The following is a 15051-nucleotide window of genomic DNA, read 5'->3' on the forward strand; positions in this document are numbered from 1 at the left end:
CACAGCAAGACCTCTGAATCTCAAAGGTGAAAAGAAAGTGAAAAATAGGGAGGGAAGGCCTTCAGCATCTTGGATCTTTGTTCTTAAGAAGGCCTGGTAATAGCTGGGAGATTTGACATGTGTTTTAACAACAAAAAATGAGCTTCAGCCTATAGCCATGATGGGAAAAGATGGTGTCTATGAAGTAGTTGGAAAATTCAGTCTCCTTTAATATACACAGAGTCTTCTTTGAAGCTAAAAGTATGAGATGGAGCTGTGGTTAAGAAATGATCGCACTATATGAACACCGTCCCTGAGGCAGGAGAGAGAAATGCTTTCTATTCTAGAGACCAGTAGGTCTGGGTCCCAGTTTTAATGCTTTAGACGTTTCTTCAGGGTGTACCCCACTGGTGGCATGATGGTGACCAGATGCAGTGGGCAGAGAAGTCTCTTGCAAGTAACGTTTCAGATGAGATTGGGCACGTTCATGTATGGCCATAGATACAAGTAACATTTCAATGGCAGGAAATACCAAAGAGTAGGAATACTAGGGAGGAGGAGGGAAGGGAATGGTATCAAAAACTCCTCCTGTTTTTAAACGCTCACCTATTATTTTCAGTCTGTCTTCTCTCATCTCCCTCTCACACGCTGCCAGGGCAGTGGCAATAAACCTGATTTAGAGCAGTCTGTTCCTCTAGGGCTCAGGGATGGGATTCCTTTCTCTTACAGAGGGCCAGTCGTGTTCTGGGGACATTAATTGAAATTCCTGTGACTATTAAAGATAGTTAGCAGTTCGGGTAAACTTAAACCCTTGATGCAAAGAGTTGACTCACTGGAAAAGACCCTAATGCTAAGAAAGGTTGAGGGCAGGAGGAGAATAGGGCGACAGAGGATGCGATGGTTGGATAGCATCACTGACTCAGTGGACGTGCTTTGAGCAAACTCTGGGAGATGGTGAAGGAAAGGGAAGTCTGGTGTGCTGCATTCCACGGGGTCCCAAAGAGTTGGACTCGACTCAGCAACTTAACAGCAATGACAAACCCCTGGGAGTGAAAATTAGTATGGGGGCACAGAAAACTCAGTTTTGTCAACGTATCCAGTGTTTAAAATGTGTTTCATTTCCACTCTACAAGCAGTAACAGAAGGGAGAAGAGAGGGAAAAGGGAGAAAGAAGAAGATGTAATGAATCATAGCAAGATTAACATGAGCTCAGGCTTTATTGTTGCTTGGGAAACGCACCTGGATTGGAGAATTGCTGTCCATGGTTTCCATCCGTCTCCACATCCAGGAATGCTTGGAGTCTCCCTGCTGACTGGGGTGGATGGTCACAGCAACATGTGGGGCTGCTGTGGGAAGAATGTGCTCCGGGCTGCGGAGGGCCACGCAGCAGTGTTAGTCACATTCCTGGAGACTGGGAAGGCCAGACCCCAAGGCCCAGGCCGGGCTGGAGAGCTCTGCCTGGCTTCAGAGCCGTGCTGTGGTCACAGAGGCACTGCCATGCCCGACTGCTGCATTCTCATGCTCACCAGCCCCCGGGGTGCACGGCACCAAGTCGGAACTTTGGAAGGCATCCCTTTCTTTATCCCATCCGTTGTCTGACTCACAAGGTCAGAAGTGTGGTTCTGAGAGGGGACCATAACTAGTTCCTGTAGGTCCTCCCACCCCTCCTAGACAGGGGCCGAGTGTAGGAAGAGGATTTGAGGAGAATCATCTTCCTCAGAGGCTGCAGAGAGGGTTGGTTTTAGTTCTTTTACTCTAAAACTGAAAAATTTCAATAATATATGTGATGATTTAAAACCCTGAAGTGCCATCAAAATAATAATACATATGGTACTGCAGTTTGTTTAAAAGAGGTTATTTTTCTAACTGATACTTTAAGAAAACCCACAATGGTTTTTAATCTTTTCTGAACATCCCTGATTTGACTAACATCATTTACTTTTCTTGGGTATATAAGTAGTACTATAAAGACCTGGTGGTGGTTTAGTTGCTAAGTCATGTCTGATTCTTGTGACCCTATGGATTGCAGCTCACCAGGCTCCTCTGTCCATGGGATTCTCCAGGCAAGAATACTGGAGTGGGTTGCCATTTCCTCCTGCAGGGGATCTTCCTGATCCAGGGACCTAATGCGTTGCAGGCAGATTCTTTCCTGCTGAGCCAGCAGGGATAGTTTTGAAAATGGATAATATCTTTATTGTTGATTATGTAGCTATATGTGTTTATTGTTAATGACTCAATTTGAAAATGGAATGAGCATATTTTTGTTGGCTATATAGCTATAAGTGTTTATGTAAATGATCCAACCAATACAGAAATGTAGGAAGTGGAAGTGGCCCTATAATATTATTCCCCTGCAGTTGCCACTGTCATAGCCATAAACTTGTTTCTAACTTGCAGAAGCCTAAGGACCAGAGTTTTAAATGAACTTGTGTTCTCATCTTGGGTTATGTTTGTTCTTTCTGCAAAAACACATAGCATAAACAGCAGCAAACCGTTTATAATAAAAAGCAAACAAATGGAAAATGAAAAGTAATGTAAAGCTACGGTAGATACCAATAAGATCCTGAATGTTTAAATTTCCTAGACCTGTTCATTGTGTTGTCATTCTGGTATTTTGTGGTTACTGTTGGTAAGTGGTAAGACCCTTTAGTGAATCTGCCAACCTACCATATCTGTACTTACTGTTTTTCTATTATGAAGAACATCATAATATTCTGGTTTCCTTTTTTTGATAAAACTATGTATTTAGTAGCTTTAGTGATGTTTCTAAATCTTTTCTCTGGGTGTCTACCTAGAGGTGATTATACAGTCATAAAATTGTCATATGTGGCTGCTTGAAGCAAACTTATTAGGTTGATTATACCTCATGTTTTCTTTATGATGATCATTTATTCACCAAACATTATTGAGGGGTTTGGGTACAAAGGGACAAGTCCCACAGGGAAGAGAGACACATGTGTGGACAGCTGTCTAGCTGTGTGAGGACAGAGTGCACGAGGTTACTGAAACACAGAGGAGTGTGTGCGTACGTGCATGCTCAGCCATCTCTGACTCTGCGACCCCATGGACTCACCAGGTTCCATGGGATTTTCCAGGCAAGAATACGGGATTGGGTTCCCATTTTCTTCTCCAAGGGATTTTCCTGACCCAGGGGTCGAACCCACATCTTTTGCATTGGCAGGCAGATTCTGTTACTGCTGAGCCACAACTGACCCCACAGAGGAGAGAGGGACTCCTTTTTGCCAGAAGGAGCCTCGGAAAGATTTAGTGGAATTGACGGTTCATGACACGAGACATGAAAGTTCAATAAGAATTTTAGGTAGGAGAGGGACTGGAGAATAAGAACGTCAAGTCAAAGGTTTGCTCTGAGAGAGAAGGGAATTAACATTTGTTAAGTACCTACTGGGTGCCAGGCATTATATGTCAGCTAGTCTGTCCTGTAAGTCTGTCTTTGGCCTCATTGGCTAGAAGAGACTTAGTCTCAGAAAGGGTAGTCACCTGCCCAAGGTCTCATAAGTTGTTACCACTTGGAGGAGTCAGGACTCACACCCAGGCCTGGTGACGCCAGAGACGTACTCTATCAGTAGCATGAGGCCGAGGAAAGAGCTTGTCTCCTTGAGGGACTGATGGGTTGATTGGCTGGAGTGTGGCATACTTAGGAGGAAAGAGGCAGAAATGAGTTTAAAAATGGAGACTAAGGCCAGTTGGTAGGGTGTTAAGTTTGAGAATATGAACGAGGGTTTTTGTAAGTAGATATGAAAGCTCAGGTTTATCTTTAAGGAAGAGAATTCTGGTCACGTTTGGCTGGGAGGGAGCTGAGTAAGATTGTGAGCAGGATTGTATTAAGATACTTATCCTCACTACACTTAGATGTGCAAACATTTTTTTTTTCCCAAAAATTTGAGCCAACTTTTTCATTAAGACCCCATCCATAGTTAATAAGTGGAGAAAAAAGCAGCTGCTGAGAATAGTAAATTTAGTCTGCTCCAGTCATGTAAAAAGTTCAGTTCAGTTCAGTCGCTCAGTCGTGTCCAACTCTTTGCAACCCTGTGGACTGCAGCACGCAGGCCTCCCAGTTCATCACCAATTCCTGTAGTTTACTCAAACTCATACCCGTTAAGTCGGTGATGCCACCCAACCATCTCATCCTCTGTCGTCCCATACTCCTTCCACCTTCAATCTTCCTCAGCATCAGGGTCTTTTCTAATGAGTCAGCTCCTTGCATCACGTGGCCAAAGTATTGGAGTTTCAGCTTCAACATCAGTCCTTCCGGTGAATATTCAGGACTGATTTCCTGTAGGATGGACTGGTTGGATCTCCTTGCTGTCCATGGGACTCTCAAGAGTCTTCTCCAACACCACAGTTCAAAAGCATCAATTCTTCAGCGCTCAGCTTTCTTTATAGTTCAACTCTCACATCCATACATGACTACTGGAAAAACCATAGCCTTGACTAGACGGACCTTTGTTGGCAAAGTAATGTCTCTGCTTTTTAATATGCTTTCTAGGTTGGTCATAACTTTTCTTCCAAGATGTAAGCATCTTTTAATTTCATGGCTGCAGTCACCATCTTCAGTGATTTTCAAGCCCCCCAAAATAAACTCTCTCACTGTTTGTATTGTTTCCCCATCTATTTGCCATGAAGTGATGGGACTGGATGCCATGATCCTAGTTTTCTGAATGTTGAGCTTCAAGCCAGCTTTTTCACTTCCCTCTTTCACTTTCATCAAGAGGCTCTTTAGTTCTTCTTCACTTTCTGCACATCTGAGGTTATTGATATTGCATATCTGATAATACAACCTCAGATAAACACTTTCTGTGTCATCTGTATATCTGAGGTTATTTATATTTCTCCCAGGAATCTTGATTCCAGCTTGTGCTTCATCCAGCCCAGCGTTTCTCATGATGTACTCTGTATATAAGTTAAATAAGCACGGTGACAATATACAGCCTTGACATACTCCTTTTCCTATTTGGAACCAGTCTGTTGTTCCATGTCCAGTTCTAACTGTTGCTTCTTGACCTGCATACAGATTTCTCAGGAGGCAGGTCAGGTGGCCTGGTATTCCCATCTCTTTCAGAATTTTCCACAGTTTGTTGTGATCCACACAGTCAAAGGCTTTGGCATAGTCAATAATGCAGAAATAGATGTTTTTCTGGAACTCTCTTGCTTTTTCGATGATCCAGTGGATGTTGGCAATTTGATCTCTGGTTCCTCTGCCTTTTCTAAAACCAGCTTGAGCATCTGGAAGTTCATGGTTCACGTACTGTTGAAGCCTGGCTTGGAGAATTTTGAGCATTATTTTGCTAGTTTGTGAGATGAGTGCAATTGTGCGGTAGTTCGAGCATTCTTTGGCATTGCCTTTCTATGGGATTGGAGTGAAAACTGACTTTTTCCAGTCCCGAGGCTGCTGCTGAGTTTTCCAAATTTGCTGGCATATTGAGTGCAGCACTTTCACAGCATTATCTTATTAGGATTTGAAATAGCTCACTTGGAACTCTTTTACCTCCACTAGTTTTGTTTGTAGTGATGCTTCCTAAGGCCCACTTGACTTTGCATTCCAGGATGTCTGGCTCTGGGTGAGTGATCACACCATCGTGATTATCTGGGTCATGAAGATCTTTTATGTATAGTTCTTCTATGTATTCTTGCCACCTCTGCTTAATATCTTCTGCTTCTGATAGGTCCATACCATTTGTGTCCTTTATTGAGCCCATCTTTGCATGAAATGTTCCTTTGGTATCTCTAATTTTCTTGAAGAGATCTCTAGTCTTTCCCATTCTATTGTTTTCCTCTATTTCTTTGCATTGATCACTGAGGAAGGCTTTCTTATCTCTCCTTGCTATTCTTTGGAACTCTGCATTCAAATGGGTATATCTTTCCTTTTCTTCTTTGCTTTTCGCTTCTCTTCTTTTCATAGCTATTTGTAAGGCCTCCTCAGACAGCCATTTTGCTTTTTTGCATTTCTTTTTCTTGGGGATGGTCTTGATCCCTGTCTCCTGTACAATGTCATGAACTTCAGTCCATAGTTCATCAGGCACTCTCTATCAGGTCTAGTGCCTTAAATCTATTTCTCACTTCCACTGTATAATCATTAGGGATTTGATTTAGATCCTACCTGAATGGTCTAGTGGTTTTCCCTACTTTCTTCAATTTAAGTAAAAAGTAATTCATTCTTTCTTCGGTGCCTCCCTAAGATAGTATCTCAGTATGGGGGGCTCCCTGTCCTTGAGATTGCGTGGATGTTTATCAGTCATTGGGGGGTGGTCCTTGCTGGTGCTGACAGGGGTCTGGCATTTATCCTAGTTCTGCCTTGATCATCTGATGTTGAAGTGTGTGGCTACTGCCCCTTGTGGTCCAGGCTCTCTCAGGTCAGTTGGGACTCAGGTGTCTGTTTTGTCCATCATAAACTGAATTCATATCAGAGCAAGACCAGAACACACAAAGAAGGCTTTTTGATGAATAGTTAGGCTGAATAATTTGCAGGTACATGTAGAGATAGTGTTTTGATTATTTGAATTTGTTAAGTGAACTCCTGGAAATGTAACCTGTACTCTCAAAACTCTATCATTGGCATGCCTGAGACATGGTCTAACCTTTGGATGTACTTCTGCTAATGTAATTACCTTGCTGTCTTTTAAAGGTGGGTTTTAATTGGGTTCCCAAGCAGCAGCTGCTGTTGAGGTGCTAGTTGCAGCCTTTCAATAACAGGTTCATTGTTTCCTCTTCCCGGACTGGGCATCTGGCCTTGGATGGTAGCCAGCTGTTGCTGAAATGCCATCACTTATAGGATTGCCCTTTAAACCACTGATTTGTTATTTTGTTGACTTTCAATTCCTTTCCTCTCAAATTTAACTGGAGCTTTATTGAATACAGTGCTAAACTCAATTCTTCCCCTTCTCAGTGGCCTTTTCATCAGGTTATTTCCCTCTAGTTCATAGCATTTAGTCCTCTGGCTGGACAAGAGGTTTAAGAATTAAAGACAGCTTGTCATTTATGGGCTCAGGCCTGTCTGTGGGGTAGTGCAGTGGATTCTGTCACAGGCAAGTCTTCTGATGATATATGCCGAGGTAACACAAGAAGTCTCTTGGCAAGTTTTTGCCTTTTTTGTAAAATTGTGCTGAAAATTCTAGGGTTTTTAAGAATTTATCTCCAGGATTGTTGTCCTGAAGGATTTTTGAAATTATAGTATAAATGGTTTATGATATTATATTGGTTTCAAGTGTAAAAAATAGTGATTGAGTGTTATTATAGATTAAAAGCTTTTGTCCTGAGTATTTTTAATTTCTTTGAAGAAAATGAGCCTATAATGATCATATTGAATAAAGAGAAGTTTTCAGGGGCTGGTAAGGTGGGACAACAGAAAGAACTTGGGTTTTATCTTTGGCTTCTAATCTCAGAGCAGCGGTGTGGGACTGGTCATTTTCAGGCCCCAGGATGAAACTGTGGGCAGGCCCAGTATATTTTCTGATGATTCTCATATAATAAAAAGTTCTCCAGTCATATTTCCTTCCCAGACAGTCTCAACTTGGTAATTAATACATCTCGCCTCAGACAGACTGATTTAAAGTGACACCTTCCCCGTCCCTGACTCAGATTCTAGGTTCACTTCGTCAAATTCCACCCAAAAAAAACCTATTGGTAATTTTATTAGAATATATTGAAATTAAAGATTAATTTTTTCTTTAGAGGTGATAAACTTATTTTCTTAGGTCCTTCGACTGTTTATATTTCTTTGCTATTGCAAATGCTGTGTTTTCAAAATTAAGTTTCTTATTTGTTGATATTATACCAAAGTGCAATACATTTTGTAAATTGATTTTGTATCCAATAATTTTGAGGGATGTTCTTATTTTAATAGCGTTTCAGTGGATTTTTAGTATAGGCACTTACATCATCTGTGCAAAATGATTTCCCCCCCTTGCTTTCCATTTCTTTTTTCCTTTATTTTTCTATGTTGCCCTCTATACAGAATTGGTATTTAGAAGTGGTGATAGTTGCCATTTTTCTTATTCTTGATTTAAGAAGGGCTGCTTGTAATAATTTACCATTAGTTGAATTGTTTATAGTAAGTTTTTGGTAGAAATCCCTCATTAGGTTCAGAAATTTCACTTTCGAGTTTACAAAGAATTTTAATCATGTGTTTGTATAGAATTTTACCAAATACCTTTTCTGTATGTGAGATATTGTAAGTTGAATCTTACTGAGGAACATCAAGATGCAATCTATGGTGTCTTCTAGGTGCAAAATCATTGCCAAGTAGACTGGGAGTGTTATTACATTTTGAAATTGATTTACATAATGCTAATGCATTTTGTAAGCATAGTATATGTTTTGTAGGGAAATATTGTGTTTTTATGCTATTATGCTTCAAAAATTAAATGCAACTTTTTTTTTTCTTTCCAGTATTACTTTACTGTTCTTTTTGGCCACGAAGGTCAGAAACCACTAGAGCTGCGCTGTGAGGAGGAGCAGGATGGTAAAGAGTGGATGGAGGCCATTCACCAAGCCAGGTATGGGAGCCCCTGGATTGTCCGGGTCTTGCATTGAGGTTTCACCATTGGTACTAGTTTTGGGTGAGCTTGCAATTCCAAGTTGAATTTCCCCTTAATATCTCCTCCTTAGTCGTGTGTGAGATGATTCTTTGCACTTTCTCTGGCTGTATTCTAGCTGAAGATGAAAGGTAATGGATGCAGCAATAGTAACGATTACTGAAGACGGGGTTGGGGCCTATGTGCCAGGCTCTGTTATAAGTGCCTGTCAATGAAGGAATCCGTTAAATGCTTGGATTCACTCATCCTCTCAACAATCTGTGAGAGGCATGTCATGGTTAACCCCTCTTTTACAGATAAGGAAATCAAGGCCCGGAGAGTTAGTTTGCGTGCCTGAGGCCTCACAGCTCGCGAGTGGCGGCGCTGGGATACAGACCCAGCCGAGCCTCCACTTGGAAACCCTGCCCTGTGCAGCCTGGTTATGGAGAAGGGGCGACGCCAGCTGCCATCTGGGGGGATAGAAGAGTGTGCTTTTGCTTTCTCCTAAGAAATACCAGAAAGGTAGACATGAGCACACTTGGCCTCAAACGGCAATGAGAAATCCGAAAGAGACACAGGCAGACCTCTCTCTTTTATTTTTCTTATTCAGTTCCAAAGTCCTGTCCATTTTTGCTTTGAATGGCCCTTGTGCTCACTGCTTTTTGCCTGTCCCCAGCGTGACTCCCTGCTTCAAGTTTCAGGGCGAAAGTCAGTCTGGGACACATGACTTTTTCTTTGCCGGACATGACCCGCCTCCTTCTATAAGTCCATTCACATCTGTGTCTGTCCCTACCACCCACTCCCACACCCTTTCCCCACAAGCCAGCGCTCACTGGGCACCTTCTACAAATGACCACAGTGCTTGCTTTATTACATGTGGAATATTTAACAACTTAGTACAATGTGGGTTATTTTTCACATATTTCACACGTGTGATTTCTGTTTCCTGAGCTGGACTGTAGACAGCATGAGAGGAGGAGGATGGGGACACATTCATTTCTGAATGAAGCACAGTGCTGATTATGTAGTAGGTCATCAGGAAATATTTTCACACTGATTATAAAGAATTTAAGGTGCTGTCCTGAGTGAGTGTAGGCTGTTCTTTGAACCCTGAAGGCTTTTTTTGCCCCTTATCCCCCCCTCTTCCTTCCCTTTCCCTCCTTTCATCCCCTTCCCCTCTTCTTTCTTCAGCTACTGTATAATGTTGACTACTTGCCCTGGGGCAGGCAGCATGCTAAGTGCTCTACATATTTATCTTAAAAAAAAAAAAAGTCCTCCCAGCTACCAGTAGGGTATTATTAACTGTTTTACAGATGAGAAGACAAAGATTCATGATGATTAAGATATTGGCCAAAGTGTAAAAAGCTGGTTAAAAGGAAGAGGGAAGGGCTGGGACTCGACTCAAGCTCAGGTCTCTCTGACTCCACAACCTTTAACCAATGTTCTATATTGTATTTGTCTTCGTTATTGTCTCTTTGTCTCTTCCTCTAGTTCAAAGATGAAAGTGTATTAATATCAGGTTAGGGTTGAGAGTAGATGTTACTTGCAAAAGATTTCAGTTCCTTTTCTTTCCTTCCCTTCAATTTCTCTGAAATGCGCATGGTTGAAGACCAAATGCTGCTCACCAAGGGGGACCCCGAGGCAGCTTACTAACATCAGGATCCAGGCATACTGCTTAGCCATCTTCACTCTCAGGGTCTCTGACAGTTTTGCTCCAGACTTAAGGCTAATGCAGACTGACTCGCTGTAGAAAGAAAGTCAGGTTTTCAAAGGTGAAAGAAGTATCAAGTTGGCAAGGTAGAACCCTTGGGTCATTTCCAGACACAGTCTTTGTGACCACTTCTGTTCCTTTCTACCTGAGAGTTAAAATAAAGTAAATAATTTAAAACACGTGTATTTGCCCATTTTTTTTATCTTTCTAGAAGAACCGAGTACCATTAGCAGCCTAAATTCCTTTGTAGTTGCCAAGCAAACATTGTGGTGAACCAAATAGAGTATGAATTACTTTAAAGTGGTAAAATTTCAAGTAAGAGGTTTTTTTGGTATACCAGGAAAACTTGGTCATATATGTGTAAGTAGGTCAGTAGTTATTTGATGTTGACTGCCATATGATCAATCCAGGGCTTACATGATTTTGTCAGGAAGCGTAGATTTTAGAAACCACTTTAGTGGTTTAGTTAATCCAATGGTAAAAATTTTCTTTTCTTTTAGATGTGAAGATTTGGTTATTAATTGATCATTTTTCTTGGCGTCCTGACTTTTGGTCCATTAGATTTGCTTTTCCTTTGATTTGAGGTCCAGGACTCCATTATTTGATGACTTCCTTTTAATCTGACTGCTTTACACCTGACTTTTTATAGTTGACTTTTTGCATTGAGATGCTTCTTAAATTCTTGCTTTCTAAATCACAGAAGATAATAACTTTTTCATTTACATTTCATTAAGTCAAGTTTTTGGTGTAAACTTGGGTCTGTGAAATTCATCCTGACTTTGTTTGTAAATGAGCAGAGCCAGAAAGTTAATGAGGCTGATTCAGAGAAAGAATTTGTCAGCCCTTTTTGCTTGGCATTGTGCTAATTAAACAACTGGTTGGTAACTAAACATTTCACCTTTAGAGGACAGCCTGATGGCATTACTTTGGTATTACTGCCTTTTTAATAGCAGATGCTCAATAATTATGGTTTTATTGATCCCTCTTTTTAAGTATGAGCTTTTGATGAACTGATGAGTATTTTAGCCTGGGACTAGTTCTTTTCTGAGCTCCAGATCCTTCTGTAGGTACTACACAGAAACAGGGACTGCTGAGAATCCTTCTCTTGATCACTGCTCCTCTTTTCCTGGGGTGTTTATCAGTACTGGCCTGGGTGTTCTATCTTTGGGGTGTCATGAGAATCACATTCTTAAGGCTGGCTTTTGTACTTCCGAGCTGGATTGACTTGATTTGCTTTCAGAGGATCTTTAGGTCCTTTCCTGTCATGTTCAGTTGCATGTTTTCTTCCTTAGATCTGGCCCAGGAAGACATCTTTTTGGAAATTGATATTCTCATTTTGAAGCTTTGACATTGTCCAGGAAGCTTGTTTTACAGTTTTGCTCAAAGTTGGTTGATATTACATTTCTAGAAATTGGCACATTTAAAATATCATTTTGTCATGTATTACTGGCATTGGTTCACAGGAAGGTGATAGCAAGGCTTAGTCTTGTTTTTGTTGAGATGAGGTGAAGCCAGAGTATTTTAATAGTAATGAAGTTTGTGCTTGTTCTAGAAATGGTTTACTATTTAGGTATTGGAGGTTTAGACATTTCCGGTAACTTGGTATTTCTTTGTTCTCTTAGCCACATTTGTCCACCATGGTTGATTCAGTTGTAGACATTGTTGTAGTTGTTGTTCAGTCGCTCAGTTGTATCTGACTCATTGCAACCCCATGGACTGCCGCACACCAGGCTTCCCTGTCCTTCACCAGCTCCCGGAGCTTGCTCAAACTCACGTCCATTGAGTCAGTGATGCCATCCAACCAACTCATCCTCTGTTGTCCCCTTCTCCTCCTGCCTTCAAGTTTCCACAGCATCAGGGTCTTTTCTAATGAGTCAACTCTTTGCATCAGGTGGCCAAAGTATTGGAGTTTCAGCTTCAACATCAGTCCTTCCAATGAATATTCAGGATTGATTTCCTTTAGGATTGACTACTTTGATCTCCTTGCAGTCCAAGGGACTCTCAAGAGTCTTCTCCAACACCACAGTTCAAAAGCATCAATTCTTCAGCACTCAGTCTTCTTTATGGTAGACATTATGATAATCAAAAGCACTGATCCAGTTGATTGCGGGTCTTTAGGGCTTATTGGCTGACATGACAATGTCCACAGCTCTTTTTCTCCGAGTTTCATCTGCTGGAGCCCTGAGCAAACAGAACCTTGGAGGTTAGAAGGTAGTCATGTCCTGGAAGAGGATCCAGTTGAACCAGAGGTACCAAGGCTTTTCCCATTCTGATCTAAGCATAAAACCTGAAGGACCTGGTTGATGACAGCTGGGGAAAGAGGTAGGTGGAAAGTATTTCAGAGTTGTAGCGGGTAGACGTCTAAGGATCTTGTGCCCGCCTAGAAATGGACAGTGTTGGACCAGGGTGGCATCTAACCTAACTCTTGGATCCCTAGCTTGGATGGTGTCACTCCCTGAGAGGGGATATGATGACTGAGAGGAGGACTGTGGGGCAGGATGACAAGTGCTGGCCAGGAAGGGCTTCTGCAGGGGACTGTGGGGTATGAATGCCTGGAAGGGGCGGTAGGGAACCGGGCAATACAGGTGGGTCTCCTTGCACATTGGTATGTCAGGTATGGGAGAATGAACATCAGGGGCTCCTAGAGAAGTCAGGTGTGTCCTGAGGGGAGAGCTGGCTCTGGGTTTCTACCAGGTCTGAAGTCAGGGGAGGGCTTGTGAAACATCAGAGGCACGGAGAACGTGGTGCCTGGTATTGCACACCATGGGGTGTGTGTGGCTTTGCCCACCTGCAGAGCTCTTGCTTATGCTGTCATTGTTTGAGACAGTCCTGCTATCTTTTGCCTGCTTTGCCTCCAGCTTCCGCAGCTAAAACTCCACACCCTCCCTCGGTGCTGTTTCCTCCCTTTTGTGTGTGCCTATGGCAGGTGGCCCTTAGGTTTTTCTTCATGGGGAAGGTATTTGCAAGAGAAAAAGGAACTGAGCGTGTGACTCCATCCCATAAAGCTCATGTCAGGTTTTGTTTGGCTAGGGCTTGACGCAGCCCTTTCACCCTGTCAGTTCTGAACTTGATGAGTGGAGAAACTTAATCCTCCAGTTAAGATTTTCAGTTAAACCTTGTCTCTTGTCCACTAAAGAAAGCTCTAATCCAGCTTCTTGGGTCTGTTTTTATCTATAGTCCTTTTGATTACATGTGCCTGAGGCAGCCTGTTGTTCATATTCTCTGTCTCTTCACCTCTCCCTCTAAAATACACACACACACACACACACACACACCCCATTGGTAATCACACCAAACACCTAATGCTTGTAACCTCATTTGTAACAAAAACATGTATGGATGGGAGAGTTGGACTATAAAGAAAGCTGAGTGCAGAAGAATTGATGCTTTTTCACTGTGGTGTTGGAGAAGACTCTTGAGAGTCCCTGGGACTGCATGGAGATCCAACCAGTCCATCCTAAAGGAAATCAGCCCTGGGTGTTCATTGGAAGGACTGATGTTGAAGCTGAAACTCCAGTACTTTGGCCACCTGATGCGGAGAGCTGACTCATTCGAAAAGACCCTGATGCTGGGAAAGGTTGACAGCAGGAGGAGAAGGGGACGACAGAGGATGAGATGGCTGGATGGCATCACTGACACAGTGGACATGGGTTTGGGTGGACTCCAGGAGTTGGTGATGGACAGGGAGGCCTGGCGTGCTGCGGTTCATGGAGTCACAAAGACTTGGACATGACTGAGTGACTGAACTGAACTGAGAGGCTTAATTTGGAGCAAAGTGTAAATACAAAATCTCTCTGACACTGAAGGCCACCGTGTGTATCCTGTCATCCCCATAAAATTAGCACTTTGTGGAATGCGCATGGGGATGTCCCTCACCAGTCCGAAGAGTGATTACATAGAAAAACTGAAAATGTTTTATGTATCACGGCAAAGCCACAAGACTAGGAAATCAGAAACGTATGGTAATGTTATACAGCCTAAAGCAATCCCAAGGCCGTATTTCGTATTCTTCTTGTAACAGTAAGACTGCCACTATTAAAAAGCTGAAGAGGTGGATGTTGTGTTTGAGATATTGTCTTTCTTTACCAAGAACGTCTGTCAGACCTCTGCCTCCAGATCTGCCACAATGAAAGGGACTTCAGCACTTTTTTCCTTAGAGTGTGAAGGGTGCAACACAAAAGAAGAGCAGTCGTGTTTGTGGACTGAAGGATTTGCTTGGTTGGATAGTAGAAACTGTTTTCTGTGGAGAAAAACTGGGCTTGAATTGTCTTACTTGCAACCCTTTGTTAATCCTTCTACCCGCCAGTTATCTTTCCTGTTCCCCACAGAGTGTTTGCCTCAGATGCTTGTCTTGTCTCCCTCCTTACGCGTCAGCGGACACCGCGGCGCGACCTTGCGTCTGCACTCACAGAGCAGGTCCTCACCCCCTACAGGGCCCGCCCCCAGAGAAGCCTCTTCTGGCTTCTTCCCTCTGATTCTCTTGCTGGAAAATCGGTTCATTTCTCTCTTCCAGTTCCAGTGGGTTTCCCCGAACCTCCTCTCTCCCTTTATCCTGCTCACTGTGACTTTTCTCTTGTGTTCTTTGGTTTTTCTTAAATATTTGTCTCCCACCTAAAAACCAGAAACCCTCTGTCTTGGCCCTAAATCCTCCTCTAGCTGCTGACCACTCTTGAAAGTGCAGCCAGGTTTCTTGGAGAAATGATTTGTTTGTTCTTCCTTTGTACACGCTCCTGCTCTTTCCAGCCTCTGGGGGTGGGTTTCTGTCTCTGCCCCACTGAAGCTGTGTCACCTGGGTCAACATGACTTTCCAGAGCTTTTCCTTCCTTATGT

At 42.6% G+C, this 15051-nt stretch overlaps 1 protein-coding gene across 2 annotated transcripts in view; it reads left to right on the plus strand.

Annotated features, from left to right (window-relative positions):
* RASGRF2 (Ras protein specific guanine nucleotide releasing factor 2) overlaps positions 1-15051 on the plus strand; it is a 252292-nt gene that overhangs the window by 65056 nt on the left and 172185 nt on the right. For both annotated transcript variants that reach the window (XM_070465761.1, XM_070465762.1), the window contains exon 2: positions 8386-8492. In XM_070465761.1, the coding sequence (XP_070321862.1) occupies positions 8386-8492 (107 nt within the window). The remainder of the gene's footprint in view (positions 1-8385; positions 8493-15051) is intronic.

The sequence above is a fragment of the Odocoileus virginianus genome, chromosome 3 (assembly GCF_023699985.2).
Source record: "Odocoileus virginianus isolate 20LAN1187 ecotype Illinois chromosome 3, Ovbor_1.2, whole genome shotgun sequence".
NCBI lineage: Eukaryota > Metazoa > Chordata > Mammalia > Artiodactyla > Cervidae > Odocoileus > Odocoileus virginianus.